The sequence below is a fragment of the Falco cherrug genome, chromosome 5, assembly GCF_023634085.1.
Source record: "Falco cherrug isolate bFalChe1 chromosome 5, bFalChe1.pri, whole genome shotgun sequence".
Classification (NCBI taxonomy): Eukaryota; Metazoa; Chordata; class Aves; order Falconiformes; family Falconidae; genus Falco; species Falco cherrug.
In genome coordinates this window covers 55,771,087-55,791,541 of record NC_073701.1, presented here as the reverse complement: position 1 = coordinate 55,791,541, position 20,455 = coordinate 55,771,087, and the positions used below count along the sequence as shown (strand labels likewise).

Genomic DNA, 20,455 nt, shown 5'->3' with positions numbered 1-20,455 from the left:
AATTGAAAGCACAGGAAAGCACTCAGAGGCGAAGCCTGACCACGAGTTTCTTTCACTTTTACCAAGGCAGGCTGGGGTAACACACCATCATACAGCAGTTCTCAACTGTAACCTCTTACAGTCCCCACTGATGAAGAAAGGATACATTTCTAACTTAATCCAGACTGCCACATGGTAAAGCCATCTGGGAGGATATTTTGAAGGAAACAGATGGAAAAGGAAGAGATTCCTCTGAATGTAGTGTAAGATTTACATTATCCTCCATGAACTTCCATGTAGTCCCCATGTTTATATAATTTATCACTATTTCCTTAGACAGCTCAGATTAGGAAGCCTGCATGAGCTCATGTTCTTGTTGTTAATTCTGAATGTGAACCTCCCTCCTTTAAAGGGAAATTCAGTAGTGTAAAAAGAAATCAGAGAAAGGCAACTGGACTTAAGTGAAACCCAGCAGCATGAAGTTCCTGATCGTCCCAGGAATTACACTGTTTTATCTCCTTCTTTCAGCCTCAGGAAGACACTGTCATGAATGCTTGCTCAGAGTGATAATTTTTGTTCTCTGCCATGTACCCATACCCAGCAAAACCGCAGTGTTGTGCTAGCATAAGTGCCGATTAAAACCAGGAAGGGTTAAAGATAAGTCAATGATTTTACTGAACATCCCTCAGGCCAAGGACTAAAAAAAAAGAAATGCTCTCTGAGTGAATACATGGCACACAAATAATTTAAAGAGTGTAATTTCACTAGTCGTGTTGTGATGACTGGGGATTTCTAAAAAGCCCTCTCTCTCCTTTCATGCATTCTTCTGTGCCTCCTCGTTTTCTATACAAACATTTCCACTACTAATGGGAATGCCAACGGGCCTCCTTTTCTCTCTCTCTCACTCTCTCACTCTCTCTGACCATGGAGATACTGCCGAGGCACCGTGCAGCAGCGGCTGCATCCAGCTGGCTGAAAACCCCTGCAGCATCCCCACTGGAATCATTGCTTCGGGAAAGAAGGGACGGGAAGATCCATACAGGGAACCCTGGTGCTTTGGTTCAAACACCCACATCATTTTGCCATCAATTAAATCTGTCATTACTTTGTTGTGCTACCAAAAGACAGAGTCCCAGGTCCCCTCTTTGTCCTCCTACACCCCAGCCCAGCCTCAGTCCCAGCCATTTCTTCCTCTCTTGTGCTAGGGCTTGCACTCAATTACTGTTCAAACAAAACACTCACAGAAGTAAGCCCAGGGAAGCTGGAGACCTACAGGCACCACGTGCCATCGGCTGCAGTGGCTTCTGTCAGGATAGGCTGCTGGCAGAGCCACCAGCTCTAGACCCCTTCATCCTGCTGACCCCAGTGGGGATAAGCTCTGCTATGTACCAGAGAAACCACAACACAAACAGCCTCCCAGGGGTCTTCACCTCCCAGATCTGTCCTCCTTTGCACAGCAGGGTTTAAGCCTTCCTGTCTCTCAGGTGCCATGGAGGAGATGGCTGGCTTTCCGCCCATCAGCAGATTTACTACTGCGGTGTAGTAGGAATAGCCTTATTGCAACCCTAAAAGTTGAAGGATGTAAGCGAGACTAGGGAGAGGAAATACCTTTTATTAGAACAACTTGGTGTGTTTTGAATCATGTGGTGTAGTCAGAAAGTTATAGATGGTAAGTCCTCAGGGACTGACTCTGTGTTTCTTGCATAAGCTGTCCTAATAAAAGACATTAACTCTCCTTGCAAAACTTACCTCACCTGAAAATACTACTGCATTCATCCTGTATGTTATCTCTGCCATTCGGAGATATTAATATTATTGCCAGTGCCATAGATTCATCATTGCTGCAACTGTATTGATTTGTTTTGTTGAAACCCGATTCTTGCACATGCTTTGGAGAGTTACATCATTTCACCCCTTCAACTCACAGCTAGGATGTTTTCTGTTTCATATGTAACAGCTCCTAATTCAGATTACAGAGATATTACAACAATGTATGCTGTACAATAATGTATTAAAACCATAAGGTGGAAACCCAAAAGTATTATTCCCTTTTGAAAGCAGATCTCTTTCCAGAAAAGCAACGGACCCTTTATGCTCTTGACTCAGCAATCATTCATATTCATGGCGGTACAGCAGCACAGCCCATTGACTTTGCTGAGCAGGGATGGACCTGCTCCCATGCACACAGGCTTTTTCTGCTGTTGCATACGTAACAAAGTGGCAGAGTTAGGTTTTCAGGTTTTTTAACACAGGACAGGCTGGGGAAAGAAAATGAAGGCAATTGTAAATGCAGTGTTTGATTGCTTTCATGGCACCTTGTGTCTTGCACTTGGTCCAAAGTATTAAAGAACAGTGACCCCATCCAACAGAAGAAGTTTAAATGTGTTAGTCTTTATTATGAATCCAGTCCAGTTACCAAGTTCAGCCTATCTTATTTTGTGGTTTTAGAGACTCCTTTAGACCAGGTGAAAGAAAAGTTTTATACCTGTGCTCCTTCCTTGCTGTAAGAAGTCCCCAGTTACCCACGTTCAGCACACACAGAGATACCTATCACATGCCCGACTTGCACCATACGTGTGTGTGTCTGCATTATCATCACAGGGTAGATGCTGCAGAAGGAGGACATTTCTGAGCAAGTATCGTCCACTGCTTTCTCCTTTCCTTCCTAAGGGCCACCACGTGAATTGTTTTGGTGGTTATGCCTAGCAAGCCAACAGCTGACCCCCAGCTCATACAATTGATGAATTTCTCTTCATTCTTTACAGTAAAAGAGACCAGTTTAAACACTGAAGAATTATTTCATTTAAAGTAGTCTAAAAAATTTAAATTAGCTTTTCTTACCTGAGCAGGCTTTTTTTGAACCACTTGTTGAGGCTGAAAAGTAAAACAAAAGCATGGTAAGAAACAACATTCACTGAGGTCACTTAGCTGTGATTTCACAGACACTGGGAAAAACGTTTTCAAGTAACAGAAATAAAACACAGGCAAAGCCCACATTCAGAAATGGAGTGATAACATACCCACCTGGCTTCTCCTACACCTATCTGTGACCTTGCTCTAAAGCAGTTCAGATTACTGTGGGTGCAGAGAAGTACGCTGTTTGTATAATCAAAACCAAAGTGAACTATAATTTAATATGTTACATCTCCCATCTCTTCTATGGTACTGCTAGATTTACTTTGCTGCATTACCTATCAGACCGGGAGAGTGGCCTAATTTTATAACTATATTCTGTTGTCTCCACTGATGGTGTTCACTCTCTCACCACATTTAGCCATGAGTGGAGTGTCCTGCTGTGGGGAAGTGTCTCCCTCCTGGCCATGAGCAGAAGCAAAGTTTGGGCAGAGAGGTGAGGGACACATAACTCCATTCCGGAGCCAGGGCTTCCCACTTGACCAGAGCCAGGAGGCTGGGAGAGGCAGTGGCTCAAGCCCTCAGCAGCTCTGTTTTGAGATCTCTAGCTGCACAAAGGTGATGCTGTGCTGACCTTTGTGAACCTGTTGACATTATTTTGGGGATGCCCATCATTGGGCAGGTTGGGTGTGTGGGCAGGGAGAGCCAGAGGCTGTGTCTGTCTGCCTATGCAGGACCTGGTGGCACAGCCATGGGCTCCTCAGCAAGTCTCCCTCCTGGCTGCTCCCACCAGGGAATGGGAAACAGTCCCTACATGAGACAGGAGATCCACCAAGGTACCAGTGCCCTTCATCCCCACTCCGGGGAGGAGGAGGAGTACTGATTAAGGAACTAATACAGGCATGCTTAAAATACACCACCACTGCCCGGACGATGTGACAATCCTTGTGGGTGCCAAGAGTAGCGCCAAACAATAAGACCACAGATAAAGGATGAAACCCTGACACCAAGAACACAAAAGTGCTTTTCTTACTTCAGTGGGGCAAAGCTGCTGCCTCCCCCCCTGCCAGGACTTTCTTTTTTCAAAGTGTATGAATTGCACCCAACAATTTTCTTCCTGCCCTTCCTTCCTGCCTATTCCTAATCCCAGCCATGATTTTAGTGCCTCGCTTGGGCAGAAGCCAACATGCTGTCCCTCTGCATGGCCAAAGCCTAATTTTCATGACAGTGTAGTAGGAAATAACTGGAATATTTCTGAATAAACAGTTTAGTGGAACTGGCCTTTCAGAGCAATATTTCAGTGGGAAGGATCAATGAAAATGTAAATTAAATGTAACTGATTCAATTCAGACTGCCTACCACAAGCGTCCCCTTTTAACAAGAGATGCTTTGTTTATTTTCAGTCTTTTTCTAATTCAGTAGAATCCTACTGCTGTTGTATTTTTGTATCTGTGCCTCAGGCTCCAAGTTCTGCTCTCAAATAAATATGAGAAAAAACCTATGTGATGACTGGGTCCGTTTTAAACTCCAGGGTGGACCCTTTTCTTTTCCATTAAATTCCCTTGCAATGGAGAAGCTATTACCAAGGCACACATTTTACTGATGCCTTCTCCAGGTGGACTGCAAGCCCTGAACTCATTTTAATGGACATTTGCTGCCCTTGGACAAAGGAATGATTTGATTCAAAGGAAGCCCTCATAATTGCAGAACTCATTGAACTCTTCAGTACTCTGCCACTAGTGCTTTTCTGCTTTATTTTCTTTTTTTGCCTGTTGATTACACCTGTACACATGTTTACTCCCAAAGCACATGAAATCCACAGACATTCTTAGAGGCTGACTGTTTTCTCCTGCTCAGAAATGCCCATATATTTTTGGCTGTGCACTCTGTATTCATGTGACTCTCACACACTGTAGCTCAATGAAATCTTCTGAAAGAGCTGCCAGCTCACCAAATTTTCCATGAATTAGGTCCTGACACTTCAATGAGAGGGAAGACAATGTCTGAAACAAGGCCAGCTCTGGCTTTCTGCCTAGTATGTGTCACAGTAATTCTACCAGCTGCCCTTCTACACAGCGCTTCATACTTTTCAGACCACCAAAAAGCCCCTTAAATACTTTCAGTGATAGCTGGGGCTCACTGGGGCTCAAGCTGCCAGCATGTTTTCCCAGCCTCTGGCACCCAGTGGCTCTGGACTGGACCTAGAGAGTTTTTTGTGTGTGTTTGTTTTGTTTTGTTGTTATTTTTATGAATGGCTTTCACAGGGGACGGAGTCCAGCACAATCCTATGCAGCCATTCATAAAAAGCAGAGGGAAAATATTGTACTTTGCCCAGTTGGAAACTGTCTCTGATAGTGACCAAGGCTTTCAAGAATCTTAGTCATTCAAGACCTTTGCTATTGTAGTGCTTCATGTCGAGACCTCCAAGGCAGTGCTTGCTTACTGCTGGCTAGGTTTCCACTGGATTTGGGATCTGGAGGTCAGCGCATGTTATGCTTTCTCCCTTAAATGGAAGAAGCACAGCTATGAAAGCCCAGAAGCAGGGCTCACCCCCAAAGCTGGTATTAGTGGCACACACCAGCAACACACCAGGAGCCATGCCCACTTGTGTCGTGCTGAGGGTTCCAGCTTGTGGTGGCTGAATCGCTGCAAGTGCTGGTTTTCAGGGGCATTGCTTTTCCTGCTTCAGCTTGGCTGAGTGGGAGAGCTATCTGGATGAATGCAGGCTGGATAAATCTAGCAAGGTCCAGTCCTGCGAGGACTGCAGTGTCTGCTCACTTAGGTCACCCCAGACTAGAAGAACTGAGGTGTACAGGAATAATGAGAAATATCCCAAGCACCAATCATTTCTTTAACTGTTGTGGATGTAATGCCTTTGGAAACTTTTAGACACACTATAGATACAAACGCCTCAACTCACTAAGCTTTGTGTTCACTGAGTTAAGAGATCTTTTCAGGGCTTCAAGGGAGACACCTCTGATTCAAAAGAGTGTTGTACTGCATGTTCAACTAGCTGGAAAGAAAGAGAATCTGTCTTGGTTATGGAAAAGACTGGAACCATAAAAAAGCCAAGGACAAGGGACTTTATAGAGGTGCTTTGGAGCAAAATAAAGTTGTATGCAAGACACAAGAGCTCTGAACTATTATGTACCACCCCCCACCCCCCGCAAGAGCCTCCAAAGTAAGATGGCAGAACTTCTGCTCTGCCACAGGCTCTCTCACGTCAGTGATCGCATGTAAGGGGAGCTTCACGCAACACAGGACTTTCACATTTTATTTTTAGCCTAAGTTTAAAAAACAGCTATTGTACACTGAATGTGTATCAGCTGAAATTCCATGCACTTGAAAGCAAAATTTTGGGTTTTTTACATCATATGCTAGTACAAGTCAACTTTAAGTAGCTTTCTTAAATCTGTATGAGACAGAACAAGCAATAGTGTTGCAAAAGTCCTATGGCCATGTCATTTAAATGTCTATCAATCAAGAAGAAATCCAAAATACAGCAGAATTTCTTTTGCCATGTTTAAACTATTAAGTATGTGAGCTAAGGCAAAAAAGAGTAACTTAAAACTTCAGGGTAAGATTCCTAACTTTGAACAGAAAAAAATAATAAACAACCTAAAGAAGGAAGTACACAAAGGTTTTGGCGATCTTTGCATTAAGTTTTGGATGTTCAAAGCCCAACTGCCTATCTTCTACAAGACACTTCCACTCCCCCTGTCACCACATCCCTCCTTTTATTTTAGTTTCTAATTATGTTACTTTAGTCTTTGTTAGTACCTTAGATGCATCCTTATAGCCTATACAGTGTCTGGTCAAACAATTTCTTTGCATTCTATACGAGCACAAAAGAGCAGCCAGCCTCATGTGATGAATCTGTATTCATCTTGTACCAGCAGTGAAAAGTTGTATCAAATTCAATTTGTCACACTTCTCATTCGCTGGAGTGCTTCTTACCCTGTGACTTTTCATAGTGTTATAAAAATAAGGAAGGATAAGGGTAAGCCTATGTCAACTAGTATGAGCAATGCTGGAACACATTTTTTATGATCAGAGATAAAAGTGCTGGTTTGAATGGAAATCATCCCCTGACCGCTGTGCCTGAAGCTCCTAGATTTTGTGTTCGTGTCTTCCTCTTCAAACTGAGTATTATGAAGCTGTTTGACTGATGCTTCTTGGCAACACTGACCCTGTTCTATTCCCACAGCTTGACACAGACAAGACATTTGCATGGAGGTAGCTCTGCTGGTGAGACTAAATGACCATGATGGAAACTAATACCCAGTTAGGATGACATTTATAGTGCTGACAGCTCAGTGTTGTGCAGAGATCATTAAAATAATTTCATAGGTCACCCAAACACTTGTAGTTCTAAATTAAAAGATGAGTAAAACCATATTTAGTCTTTTTGTCTACATATCCTCAAAAAATCAGGAAGTTCATACTATACCAGTTGAAACCAATATAATCTAAAATAAATCATGTCTTCCAAGCAGTTCCATATGACAGCAGAGTAACTACTGTTCTGCCCTACAGCCTTAATTGGTTCGAGTCCAGCCCCTCCCTCCCTCTTCCAGCACAGAGTGATACAAGGCTGGGACCAGGAGCCCACGCAGCCTGTAATAGAGCCCTTGCCTCTGGGCAAAAGCTACTTTCAGCTTCATGTCAGCAGGAATCTACCCCACATTGCATGGGGCAGTGTGCCTGCCATTCGCTCCTCTGGTCCAGCTATACTCATTGCTTGTTTTAGAAATGATCTTTCTTTCAAGGGGGTAGCAGAAATGCTTTTTTACCCCATCAGCAGTGAGCGGGAAACCCTCCTCCACAAGCAGGACTGGCCTGTGTTTTGGAAGCTCAGGTCATGAATTCTCCTGCCTCCATCACATGTTTGCAGTCAACTGGCAACCGTGGTGTCTGTGTATGCACACTGCTGTGGGTCATTAGGATCTAACAGCAAAACCATCTGGCTCAGAGAGTTCAAAGGAGATTTCACAGTTCTCTGTGCAGTCTCATAAATGAGGCTAATAGTAATGTGTAGAGAATTTTGGCAAAATCCGTGGAACTTTTATTCTTTATTTTCTATCCTACTTGGCACTCCTCTGAGTTTTTAATACCAAATACAAAATAAGGTCATTCAAAAAATATTTATTAGCTTATTAAACTGACCTCCCCTGACTGCTGCTGGAAAACCCTGCAACATCTCAGGAGCTGCACCAATAACTTTAGCTGATGACAAAGTAAGTAGTATTTCTATTCCACTTGTGGAAGAGAGCAGAGAGCATCACAAAACTTCATGTTTTAATTAGCGAACTCAAAACACAATGCTTCAAACGACTCTTTTGGTAGCCTGAAAATTCAGGCACTGGCACATATATCCAGTCAGGTATGTACGTATCCAATGGAAGTCACACAACTGACTTCAGAAGGGTTAGGATTTCATATATTTTGTTTATAGAGAGGTACTTTCATGACAAAACGTCTGTAACTTGCTACATTTGCAATGGTTTTATGTTCTGAGACAATAAAAACCATGAAAGGAATGTATTGAAAATCAAATTCTGTTTTCTTTTATGCTTGTATAACCCATGATTTTTCAGTTGCTTTGACCCAACCTGCTCACAGAGGTAGATTTCCCACCATTACAGATCTTGGCAAGTACAAATTTAATGGGTAGGACAGGAAGGGAAAAACCATTAATTTTTCTTCATCCACTATCTGAACATTAGTTCAAGCACACCACCACCCCACTGAGTTTATCAAGGATATAATCAAAATTCAAAGCACAGTAGCTGTTAGTTCAGTGCTCTTGATAGACACTATTAATTTTTACAATGTTTCAGCCAGTATTGATTAAGTTTCCATAAAATATTTAGGGTAGCACAGCTTATGAAATACCCACTTAATGGGCTTTGTATCTGTGGTTCAATACTATAAGCAAAGTTTAAATTGGTGTACTGAGCTAAAATCAATACAGTTTGGCAGCAGGAGGCTCTGTGGCTGCTGACTGCTCTTCTTCAGCCACCGCTGCTCTGCTAGGTTCCCCTGTTACTTCATCATCATCCATCAAGCATCTGAGAAGCTTTCCTGATACATTTTGCCCAGATTTAGTTCAGCATCTTGTGCGTTTTTCTGCTCAAATATTAAGAAGCAATTTCTGCCTTTCAGAATAATTCTAGTACACAGTTCAGCACTGAGGTTTTCTTGATATGCACCTAAGGAAACATGAGCTGGCTCTTTTGTCTGGCAAGCGTCATAAGTATCTGTCTATTTATAACTCCCTACACAGACAGACTATTAAGAAAACCAGATGGGAGGTTCCAGTTATTCTTGGTTATAACATAAGGAAAAACCCCTACATTTTAGCAGACAGAAATAAATGATAAGTTATTTGCAAAGAAAGCAAGCCCTTGTGATTCAGGGATATAAACCGATCAGAAACTACTTAGCCTTATAAACCTTGCAGACTTCTCCAGACAAATGACTACTGTGTAACTGTTTATTTATCTCCAGGCTATCTTGTCTGTTTATATACAGCAACCCCTGGGCACACCACGTATTTCTCTTTGCTCACGTGGAAATGATTTTTGATCACTACTAAAAAGGCTAGATTTGAATTGATGACCTACAGGTGAAAAGCATTGTATCGCATTACCATCTGGTTCTGGTTGTTTCAGAGTCTTCCCTCTCATCTTGCTCAGGCACCTCCCACTGTACAGACCGAAAAACCAGGGGCAGGCCGTTCCTGCTTCAGAGGCCATTCCTGGTGGTACCACTGATGGTGGCCATGATCGGCCACCTGTCATCGGTTGATCGGGACTGTCATCAGTGGACACATCTCTGAACCTGACTGGAAGGAGCTTCCAAATCCCCCCGACCTTTGCACTGGCCTCCAGTGAAATAACAGAGTGAACAGGGCAGTAAAGCCCCAAACCAGCCAACCTGCGGCAAAATCTGTTAGTTTGGAAAGTGAATTCTGAACTTCAGTGGTTTTGCTCAAAATGTAACTCTTCTGTTTCTGGCCTCCTACATTCATTCTCCTCCTCATTTTAAGGTCACAAAGACTCCAACTTGTTCAGTAACCGTGTCCTTGTGTCATTTAGAGACTGGAAAATATGCACAGCCCATTTTCAACAATGTAGGCTTAGATACAATTAAACAATTGGATTAATTTCCAGGTCTATGAAAGCCTCTGCCAACAACAGGCCCAAGCCTAGACACAGGGATGGAAAAAGAACTGAAGTGGCACTGATGGAAAACAAGGGGTAAATTGCTCCACTGGGCAGCCCTAGGACTACAGCAGTGTCCCAGCAGTGTCAGGTGGCAACTCTGTCCCCTGCCCCACCACAGTGCTGCTGCAATGGCCACACCACAGCCCAGAGCTGCACTTCTTCACAAGAGTCCCTGAAGGAGGATACTGGTGAAAATAGTCTGCACTTCCCTCAGCTCTTGGGCACCTTCACTGCTGTTCAAGCTGCCTTGAAGGTAGTGAGTCAAGCCAAGGAGTCTCAGGGTCCTCCCTTGGGTATTTCACAGTGGCAGCCCGTGGCATATTTCTTCGTATTTCTTCAGTCTAGCTGCACGCTAAAAGTGCTGCTGCCTCCACAGATGTGCACTTCATGTTTTATCAAGGCACATCTCAACCAGAGGAGGAGAACATCAGAGTGGGCACTACGTAAAGGCAGGTACAGGAGAACCTGATCTGCCCAGAAAACTGCGGACTTCACCTACAGGAGAAAACAATCCATTTGAGGTCCACAGCCTGGCTTGCATCTGTACCGCCTTTCTTCCCCCTGTTCGGGGCCCCCTTTTCCGCAGTGCTCAAAGGGAAGAGCCTGTGGGCCATGCTGTTTCCTTAACCACACCCGGGTACCATGTTAGAGGGCAGAGGACAAGACATTGAAGGAGAGAAGGCTCCCAACAAAAGCACAGATAACTGCAGGGCAGTGCCTGGGGCTGTGCCTCAGCACTGTTCAGCTCACTGAGCTGTGCAGACTCAACGGCACAAAATATGACTGGATAGAGACACAACTCTATCTAGATCCTGTTAGGAAGAGCTATCTGTCCCCTCATCTGCACAAACTGGGGTAAGGATACAAGGGATCTAGGCAGCTTCTTTTGCACTGCCATTTCTGCCCCTTCAGAGATGTAAAGCATCTTGTACAGAGATTATGTGGTCATCCCCAGGCCTGGCTCTAAAGTCCTGCAGGAGCTTCCCCTCCCAATCCAGCCCATTGCCTCTGTGACCTCTCATTGCCCTGTGATGGCTAGGCAGGATTTTCCTCCAAAGAAAAGGCACACAGCACAAGGAAGGCCAATCGACTGTGCCTGGCTGATTTTCTGCAGCTGAGGATCTGGCCTGAGGCACTTCTCTTCAACTTCTTTGTCTGAGCAGATCCATTGGTAGCCACATGGTTGGCTGGGGATGTTTTTGTATGTCTGGGATACACGGATGTCTGATAGTTGTCTGTCTATCGAATAGATTTGATAATTATTACTGCCTCCAGGAAACTGATGCTGCTAAAAGTGTCTGTCAGAGTCTGACCAGAGCCTGCTGACATCCTGGCACAGTTTCATAAAGAAGTCAGTGTACAAAATAGAAATACATTTTCCACGTACTTGAAATATACTAGGGGCTTGGTGGCGAGTTGTTGTAATTAATCCACTTCCTGGCTTGATGCATTTTGGGATCATTCTAGTGTGTGGTATGTTAAATACTCAACTCAGTTCATGCTGTTATTTTTTACATAGAAATTACATTCATTATGTCCAAAGGCATGATTTGTAGGCACTCCTTGCAAAGCAGAAAAACCCTCATTGCATGGCATTTCTAGTGTGCTTTTACCATTTGCTCACTAATAGCAATCTCATCATATGCATCATTGTGAAACCCGCATGACAGGGTCATGTATTTTAAAAGATGGCAGCAAAATTATTTTCTCTTTTATCTACCTACAACCCACTTAATAGAAGATTGCAAAGTCAAAGTCTACAACATCCTATCGTCTGCCTCTCAACAGCAGCAGAAATATGAATAGTGTCAGTGTACACATGCTTCTCTCGATCTGAAAGAGAGAGAAAGAAAGGGGAAGAGAGGGAGGGAGGAAGAGATTCTGCTCTGGATAATCCTGGTGTAACTTTGGAGTTGTTCTATTTATGTCCCTGGACAGACTCTGAATTTAGCCCAGTTTAGGAGAGAAGAATTTGACGGCAATTTTTACAGGACAATTACCTGACTGTCTAGCTACAGTTATTTAATAGCCCTTTGGAAGCTACATCTGACCTGAAGATCCTATTTGTTCTTCGGATCTAACAATGTGAACATCAAAGGCATGTGGTGTTAGGTATGCACACAAATCCCCTGCAGCTTTTTTCATAATAGTACTGAAACCTGATCCCACAGCAAGAATGCAGCCCTGCAGCACCCCAGCACCCTGCTCCCTGGTACAGCTTAAGGTGGTTTCGCCGCTCACAGAGCTCCATCCACCACTTGGAAAGCCGCCTGCTTTTAAACCTTGCTAGGGAGGGCTTGTGAACAATTTAGCAAACCCAGGTCATTTCAGAGAGTAGGGCTGCTCGATATTTACTCTCAGTTTTCCTGACAATTCCTCCTTATATTGTTGTTCCTGTTGCTGAAGTGACAAAAACTGATTTTTCATGTCACAAAGAACAAAGCTCAATCCTGTCCTTGGCTAAATTCCGCCCTTGGTTCAAACCAGTTTCAGAGTCTACCCAAAGAAGTAAATGGTTTCATCTCCCAACTAGTCACATTTTATTGTGCTTGGAACTTATGTGGTTTGGGACATGCCAAAAATACACCAGTTGGTAGTATCTGTGGCTAGGTGGTCCTGGCAGCAGAGGTGAAAGCAGCTTGCTGGATGAAGAAGGATAGCTGGCCTCCAAATACTGCTGTAGTTGGCACAGACAAACCATTTCTGGGAATTAGGTACACCGGGTAGACAGAAGCTTGACTTGCAGCTGAACATAATCTGCCTCTGTGAGATCAGGTATTATATCAGCACCAGACTGCTTCACGGCAGCTGCAAGATCGTTTTAGCATTGGCAGCAATGTGGCCAAGGATACACTGATACTCTAGATGTTAACAGGTAAGGGAGCTCCTCATGGTGTCAAGCAGGGTCCTGCTGGTGGCCCACAGGCTGCTCCCAGGCACCGACATATCCTCACATTCCATGCCTGTGACTGTCTAGCCCAGCTTCAAGCAAGGTTTTATCTGGAGAAGGCAGCCAGGGAGCATGAAGGTGCACCTTGAGGCGAGCCCCATGGACACCAGAAGTTGCTGTGAGCCTATTGCTCTCCCAGGCAAACCCCAGGGCCAGCAAGGAGGCCACAAGCAAAGGACAGCATTTGGCGGAGGGGTGAGGAAACACCAGTATAGCTTGGGACAAGCTAGTGTGTACACCTAGAGCTTCTGGAAATCTTTGGCTGGTAGGGAACAGTGCTGGAAAGTTTCAGTTGGGTTGCATAGTGAGAAAGATCTAAAGGGATGAGATGGAGGAATGCAAGTGGCAAGGAGAGTTGGTGGGGAAGAAGGGGTCCAAATGCACACCACCTTCCCTGCTTGCACACAAGTGGGAACAAAGTCTCTGCACTGCCTGTTATGTCCAAAGAACTGAGAGGAAACACGTAGAAATACCTTATCCATATTTCTTTTTGTCCACCAACGTACACAAGATGGCTGTATTGGTGTCATATTTTTGGCTTCTTTTATGTTCTTAAAAATGTGGGCATTACTGACATATTTTGGGGGGGTTGTGGTGTTTTTAAAGAAAGCAACTGGGAAGTTTGGTTAGAAAGGCTGGTTTTAGGTACTGCTTGTTCTTTTAGATTTTAGGGTCTAAATCTTTTAGATTTAGATTAAAGCGTTTGTAGGCTTTATGGGAGTGTTTCATCTTCTCAGGTCATAAAAAGGAAGAGAAAAATAGGAAGGCCGTGGGACTGTACTGTCCTGGGGAGCGGAGGATTACACCCCTACCCGCAAGCAGAGAAACCACCTGCTGTTCAAGGCTGATGACAGCAGGATCTGTAGGAGCACATGCTCTTCCTGAAGAAGAACTCAAGCCATCTCTCAGCACGGCAATCTGTGCAGAAGCACAGATTCAGCTTTGTGGTTAGATGGCGCTGGCAGCGGGACAGCCAGGACATTCTCTGTTTGTTATACAAGCACTTCAAAAGGGTGGGGGACAGTGATGGGATAAGGAGTTGCCCATGCCTCTTCGCCTTTCATCACCTCCCTGGAATGTCTGCCTTCTGGGCTAATTTAGATGTATTTATGTTAATAAATGTGTGGCCTTTTCAGCCCCTTTTTTCCACTTTAATTCCTGCTGGCACGTGCCCTTGGCAATTTGTGGTTATTTTACTCATTGGCGTTGTACAATTGCCCTGTATTACTGAATATAGTTGTGTTTTTTTCATAGTTAAGCAAACACAGAGCTCACAAAAGTGATACAGTCTAGCTCCATTTTGCTTAGCAAATACCGGGGGTTTTCTCTCTTTTCCTTTCTTTTCCTCAGTCAAGAGACAATGTTTTGCTAACTGTAAACTGGTTTGCAAGCCCAAAACTGATGATTTCATGAGTCTTCCAGATGTACCACCACAGTTCCAGAAAGCTCCCTGACTGACAAGAAAGCCAGGACTTCTGTGAGATCTCTACATCAGGATATTATTAATAAGCATTCTGTACCTCAGAGGGAACCCCCCCACTATCACGTAAGCTCCATATGGCTCCCTGCTCAGCACTGTGGCAGCCTCCTCCCTCCCTCTCCTTACTCCCAAGTGTGATGGGGCCCAAACTTTTGGGCTGGGCTTGGTTGAACGGTCCCTTATGGAGCTACTCAAGGTCTCTGCACTCAACTCCAACTGTGACTTAATATATGAAGACACTTCTTTCACATCCATGCTCATCCCATGAAACAATGAAGTCTGTGCTTGGACCAACCGATAGACATGTGATCACATGGGTGAAGAGCAGGATCCACACAACGTTGTAGAGAAAACACAGTGAAAATAAGGCTGCTAACCCCAGGATAAGGGCTTCCAGAAAAAAGGATACAGTGCAGTTTTGCACTGTTGATAATTTTGGCAGGGAGGATCCAGCCCATGAGCTTGAGTTTACAATCCCTGCCCCAGAAAATGGTCAGTTAATCCATTTAAAATTTGGAACCTTCATTTATAGCACGGGCCAGTAATACCTGGGAGCACCCTTTCCCCCACCTGTCTCAGCCATGATAGACTCCAACTACAGGGCTGCCAATGTCCTGGGAGAATCTTCAGAGTGCAGGAGTTAAGTTCATGGAAAAGCCTGGGATGATGACAAACTACAGAGACTTTAGGAGCAAAATGTGTAATACATTCACTGAATAGCATCCTGTAGTAAAACAGGTACAGACAAGGACATCTAGTTCCTAAAGACTACAGAACTAATTGCAATCTGAACCTGACCTATTGGTACATAGTAGAAAAGGGCAAACCTCAAGCAAAAAATCTTGGGAAGTGCCTGGACACCGTCATGATGAACATGTCTGGGTCCTCATCAGTATCACTCATGGTGGATTTCTTTTGTGGTTTTTTTTCCCCATGTACATTTTTCTTAACACTCAGTGTTCCTTTAGAAACAGAAATTAACTCATTACCAGACACTCAGCAGCAGACCTGTGATGCTGTGTGATGGGTCATACCAGTACTACTCCTCAGTTCAACATGGACTTTCCTATGAAAAGCTCAAGAATATATATCAGATAACTAAAAACAATGATGATATTCAAATACATAATCTTATATATGAATATCCTTTTCATGTCTGCAGCTACCAAAGTGATTTGCACACTTGAAGTGACAAGGGAACCGTATAGATGGATCTGTTTCGTTCTGCACTGCCACGTAGCTATTTCTGGGATGAAGTCTGGCAGCTGTTCTAACAGCACAAGACAGTGTTACATACAGTTGGGCCAGGAGGTGAAGAATAGCATATCCAGTGTGCATGGCAGGGAAGGAAGGATGTAATTATCCAAACTGGAATTTGGCCAGGACACTGGGGTCAAAACCCTGACTCTTTTGAAAAGTGCCATGGGAATCGGTGACCACGAGTAGTCAGAGCCTTGATTTTTACATCTCAGGTGAAAATCAACACCTCCAATGCCAGCTTTCTTGAGTACCATGCAAAGGTATTCATCCTAAGTGAATCAGAAAGAAAAGGACATCCCAGCACAGCAGCTAGGTGTCCTTGGAGGTATTTATTTTGTTTGTCAGCTAGCCTATAGAATCTCATAGCCCAGGCAACATATACATCCCCTTTCACAGCACTGGTGTACAAAGAGAACAGGACACTGCTTGTGTTGGATGCATTTATCTGAAACTCAGATCACAACCCCACTATTTTCAAAACAGCAATATTCCTCCCATGACTACTTTGTGGTTTGATTTCTGCTATCTAAAATGTGAATCATGCTGAATTTTTCATCTGTGAATGGCTACTAACCAAAACAGACAGCTTTCCATTTTGGTATCAGTGATCTACTGCGTTCTGCATGATTTAAGGACATGAACACATCACTGACTTAAAAGACTTTTTAAAAATCACCACCAGGTAAGCAGCAATAACAGAATACATATGGGGCTTAGCCTACTTCAGATGTGAGTATATAAGCAGCACTTTACGCTTATTTTACTAAGGTGAAAGAAGAGTACTTAGCAATGAGGACAGGCTAGCAGCCTGTGCATGGATGGTCACGAACACTTATCAAAGCTCAGCCAGGAATCTGTAACTCAGTCATGCATTAAACATCTTGGACTAGAAATTATGTCCATATCTGTTCTTACAGACTTGGAAAGAGGAACTTAGTGCTAACGTATTAAGATGGCTTACACCTTAAGACTGTTACTTTTTGATCAGTCTTAATTCTCAAAATCAAACTCAGCAACCTACCCGTCCTGAACAGATTCTACCTGGCACAAAACATCACACAGAAAGCCCCTGCTGCTTCTATGGTAAATCTTAGACTCTGCCAGCTCAGAGCTGGACCTAATGGCAGGTGCCTCCAGGCACCCAAATGCCTGTAGTCCTCTACAATAGCTCATGGACTGTACCATGCTGGACTATGCACCACAGCCAGCAGTGGGACGAGGAGCAATCAAATCCTGAGCTACCGGAGACAGGAAAAAACACCAAAGCTGACATTTCCAGGCTGCCCAGCAAATGATCACTCAGGTCCTCTCTCCATTCCTGTCTTCCCATGGCACCACACAACTCTAGGGGAACAAGCAATGAACCCAGCAAGCAAGGTAGAAGGACTCTGGGCAACAAAAATTTCAGACAACGTTGGGAGAGTCAGGTAAATTTACTGTCCCTGCATTAGATGCTGCACAGCTGATCCCCTCATGTGAAAAGCAGGTGCTCCAAACACGGAAGACTGACAAAAGGTGGACTATGAAGTAAAAAGGCCCACAGAGATTAAATGCTTCATCACAGAACATATTGGTGTCAAAAATATTGTTGAATGCAGCTTTCTTGGAACTGGTCTAGACCTCTACTACAGCCCCCATTTTTAAAATATGACTCAGAAGATTCTTAGAGTTTGTCACCTGCATTCAAATGCCATCTGTAGGAACGAATCCCCCTCTGGCCATAATAATGAGCAATCTGTAGTAGACCTTTGCTCGCTTGTGATAGACTGTGATGGCCCATCCTGCACAGGAGGTCACATCATATTATCACATGGTCCCATCTGGCTTTAGCATCTGTGAATCAAGGGTCGAATACCGACGTCACTAGTCTTAACAGGGGAGAGCTAGTCTGCCTTGTAGGACTACTGCCAAGAGGGCTTCTTTTTCACAAGCATTTTCCTTACATAGCAGGATCGTGCATGCATGTGCTGCAGAGAAATTAAATAATAAATTATGATCAAGGAAAATTAAAGGAGTTGACACAAAACCCACTAAGGCCAGATGCACATAAGCAGAAATCTCAGATTTGTTTGAACAGTCTGACAGAAGTGAACGCAACTCAAATCCATCCGGTTGGCAGCATGAATAACTGCATGCAGGAGAGAGCAGGACTGTGGCACTTGAAGAAAATGAATCTCAAAGGTTCTACAAGGTGAGACAAGTTATTATGTAGGTGTTTCAGCTATAAAGTTACATATAATGTAGGAATATGCTGCAATGCCTGTTCAGAAGAAATTTAACATCAGTTATCAGTCTTTGCTTTAGGTAGGCTGGTTTTAAATACACTTAAGGAAACACCCTTATGTACATAAGATCACATTAGATGGCTTTCACTCAAATGAGATACAAGTGGCACTACATGAAGTGTAGACCAGCAAACCTTATAGCTCATCTCCTTTGTATAAAATCGGAACCAAAATTGTTATTTTTGCCTGACAGTAACCAAGAACGCATGTCCTATTTTTAAAGCAAAATCTAGCTGGCAGAAACACAAGTGTGTTTGCTCCTGGTCTCACCATTAGAAACTTGACTGAATATCTGCTTTGCTGGACATATACAAGTATTAGTTAATTTCTCACCCAGCTATTTATTTATTTAATAATATTAATACTGTTAATTATTCTATGTTATTTGCTTGTGACCTTAAAAGCAATTGAACTTAATGTTCAGTGTTTTCTCCTATTTCCTTTCTGCTGCTGCCTTTTCTGTAAAAAGAGCATTTCTGCATCTTAACCACACCCAGGTGCTCATAGCACTAGAAAAAAAACCAGCAACAAACATACAAAATCCAAGCTTTCTCTTGCTTGTTGCTTTACAGTTTACTATCCTCTCATTGTTTTACTTTAATTGCTAGAGCTTGATACTATACTCATTTTCCTCACTCAGTTCATAATATCAATTTCCCTGAAGGTCAGAAACAATACCTCAGGAAATACCACCTGCTATTCAGGGATATAGCAGGAAATTTGCATTTCCACTTTGTACAGTGTTATTATTTTGGACTGACAATCTACATTTATTTCATTATCCCTAAGTGTTGGGATCCCTGAAAGCTAGAAAGAGAGAGAATGAGTGTCCTGGCTGGCCTCCTGCTAGCATTTCATGGTCACTAACAATCAAGAGGGAGAAGACAAACAACTTGCTGCTGCCAAGATGTGCGTGCTTCACACGCAGCTCTCCCTGTCATTTCCACAGAAGTATGGAAGCTGACTCAGCCTCATTGCTGGTCTCCTCCTGCTCGGCCAGCCCTCCTTCAGAGCTGGGTTGCTGCCTGAGCCCATTCTTCCACCCTCTGCAAACAGCACTGAGGAATGAGGTTGTGGATGCAGCCAAAGGATTTACTCCCCTGCAGGAATGCAGGAGGCTTGAGTGTGGCTTCTGCAGGGAGTTGGACGTCATCCTTCTAGCCTTTATTCATTGGGTGTGAGAACACGGTGTTTTGGGACCATCGGCAGGGGAAGGAAAGCTGCCCCCAGTTAGATGCTTGCAAGCCTTGTAACCTTCACAACAGCTGTAGCAAATATAAAAATAAAAAAAGACCTTCAGCCCTTCAGTGGGTTTTCCCCAGACAGTCATTGTGAGGTGGCCACCAATACAAACTCCACTAATTTTATTCCCTTAGTATTCTCAGCACAGCCATGTGGGGTTGGCAGGAAGAAACCTGTCAGAGGGAAGCTGCAATCCTGCACATTTCTGATGCATTTTCTGTACAACATGGGGTACATTAAGCTTTAGGAGCCTTCTTCCCAGCTCTTCAAACTCCAACTTAGCGTCTGCTGTTCTGTTTTCTCCTCCCAAGCTTATGTTGGTGGGGAAGAGCTGTGCACCTCAGTGCAGAGCAGAGTACCTGCTTCGAGCGGCCGCGGCCAGGGCAGCAAGCAGTGAGGCTGCATGTCACATCCCCTCACACAGGGATGTGTCAGGCAGCATGTGCTGCACCAAATGTCAGGGGGAGAGGTATTCACAACTACCTACTGCTTCTCCCAGGGAGCCCGCCCTTCCACCCAGAAACACACCTCAGAGAGAGCATGAGGCAACTGGACTGAAGGCAGAAATGTGCTTAGAAATGGCTTTATTTGTGCAGGTCTGTCCCAGTCCAACTCTGTGGCTCGGGAGGAAGTGTGACTGTGGGAACTTTCTTGCAGTTTCTTCTTGGCTGACCGAACACATCCCAGAGATTTCACTTCTGGGAGGAATGCCTTGAAGCAATTTTTTTTATGATGAGGGCGTTTCAAGACATGTATCTATTTCAAGCAGCAGCACTGGAGACTGCTGAGGGAGGGCAGCGAGCCTTACTGGCCGGATAAAAGGAAACTTTCTTTTTGGCTGGCTGCACAAAAGGGCACGAATGAGGCAGCAGCGGAGAAGTGCACCCCCCGACAGCTTGTCTGAGTCACGCTCCAGCCCTGCTCACGCCGGGGAGCTGCACTGCCACCGCCACCTCCACGCTGGCCTGCTGCCGGGGAGCTCCACGTTATGCAGAGCCAGGGGTGATGCAGGCTCCTCTGCCCTGGTGCAGGGGCAAGGCTGAAAGCTGCTGCTATGCCAGCAGGTCCAAGCTGTAGATGCAGCACTGGCCCAAGCAGCTCCAAAGCTGCCCAAAGTTGCAGGAGCTCAGTTTGCTCCTCTTGCCCAAGAAGAGCAAGGAGGCATGAAGTCACCATG

General features: G+C 44.3%; 1 protein-coding gene across 5 annotated transcripts in view; it reads right to left on the bottom strand.

Moving 5' to 3' along the window:
- Window positions 1-20,455, bottom strand: part of HMGA2 (high mobility group AT-hook 2) — a 123,072-nt gene that overhangs the window by 21,527 nt on the left and 81,090 nt on the right. For all 5 annotated transcript variants that reach the window (XM_027808981.2, XM_027808929.2, XM_027809024.2 and 2 more), the window contains one exon: window positions 2,821-2,853. In XM_027808981.2, the coding sequence (XP_027664782.1) occupies window positions 2,821-2,853 (33 nt within the window). The remainder of the gene's footprint in view (window positions 1-2,820; window positions 2,854-20,455) is intronic.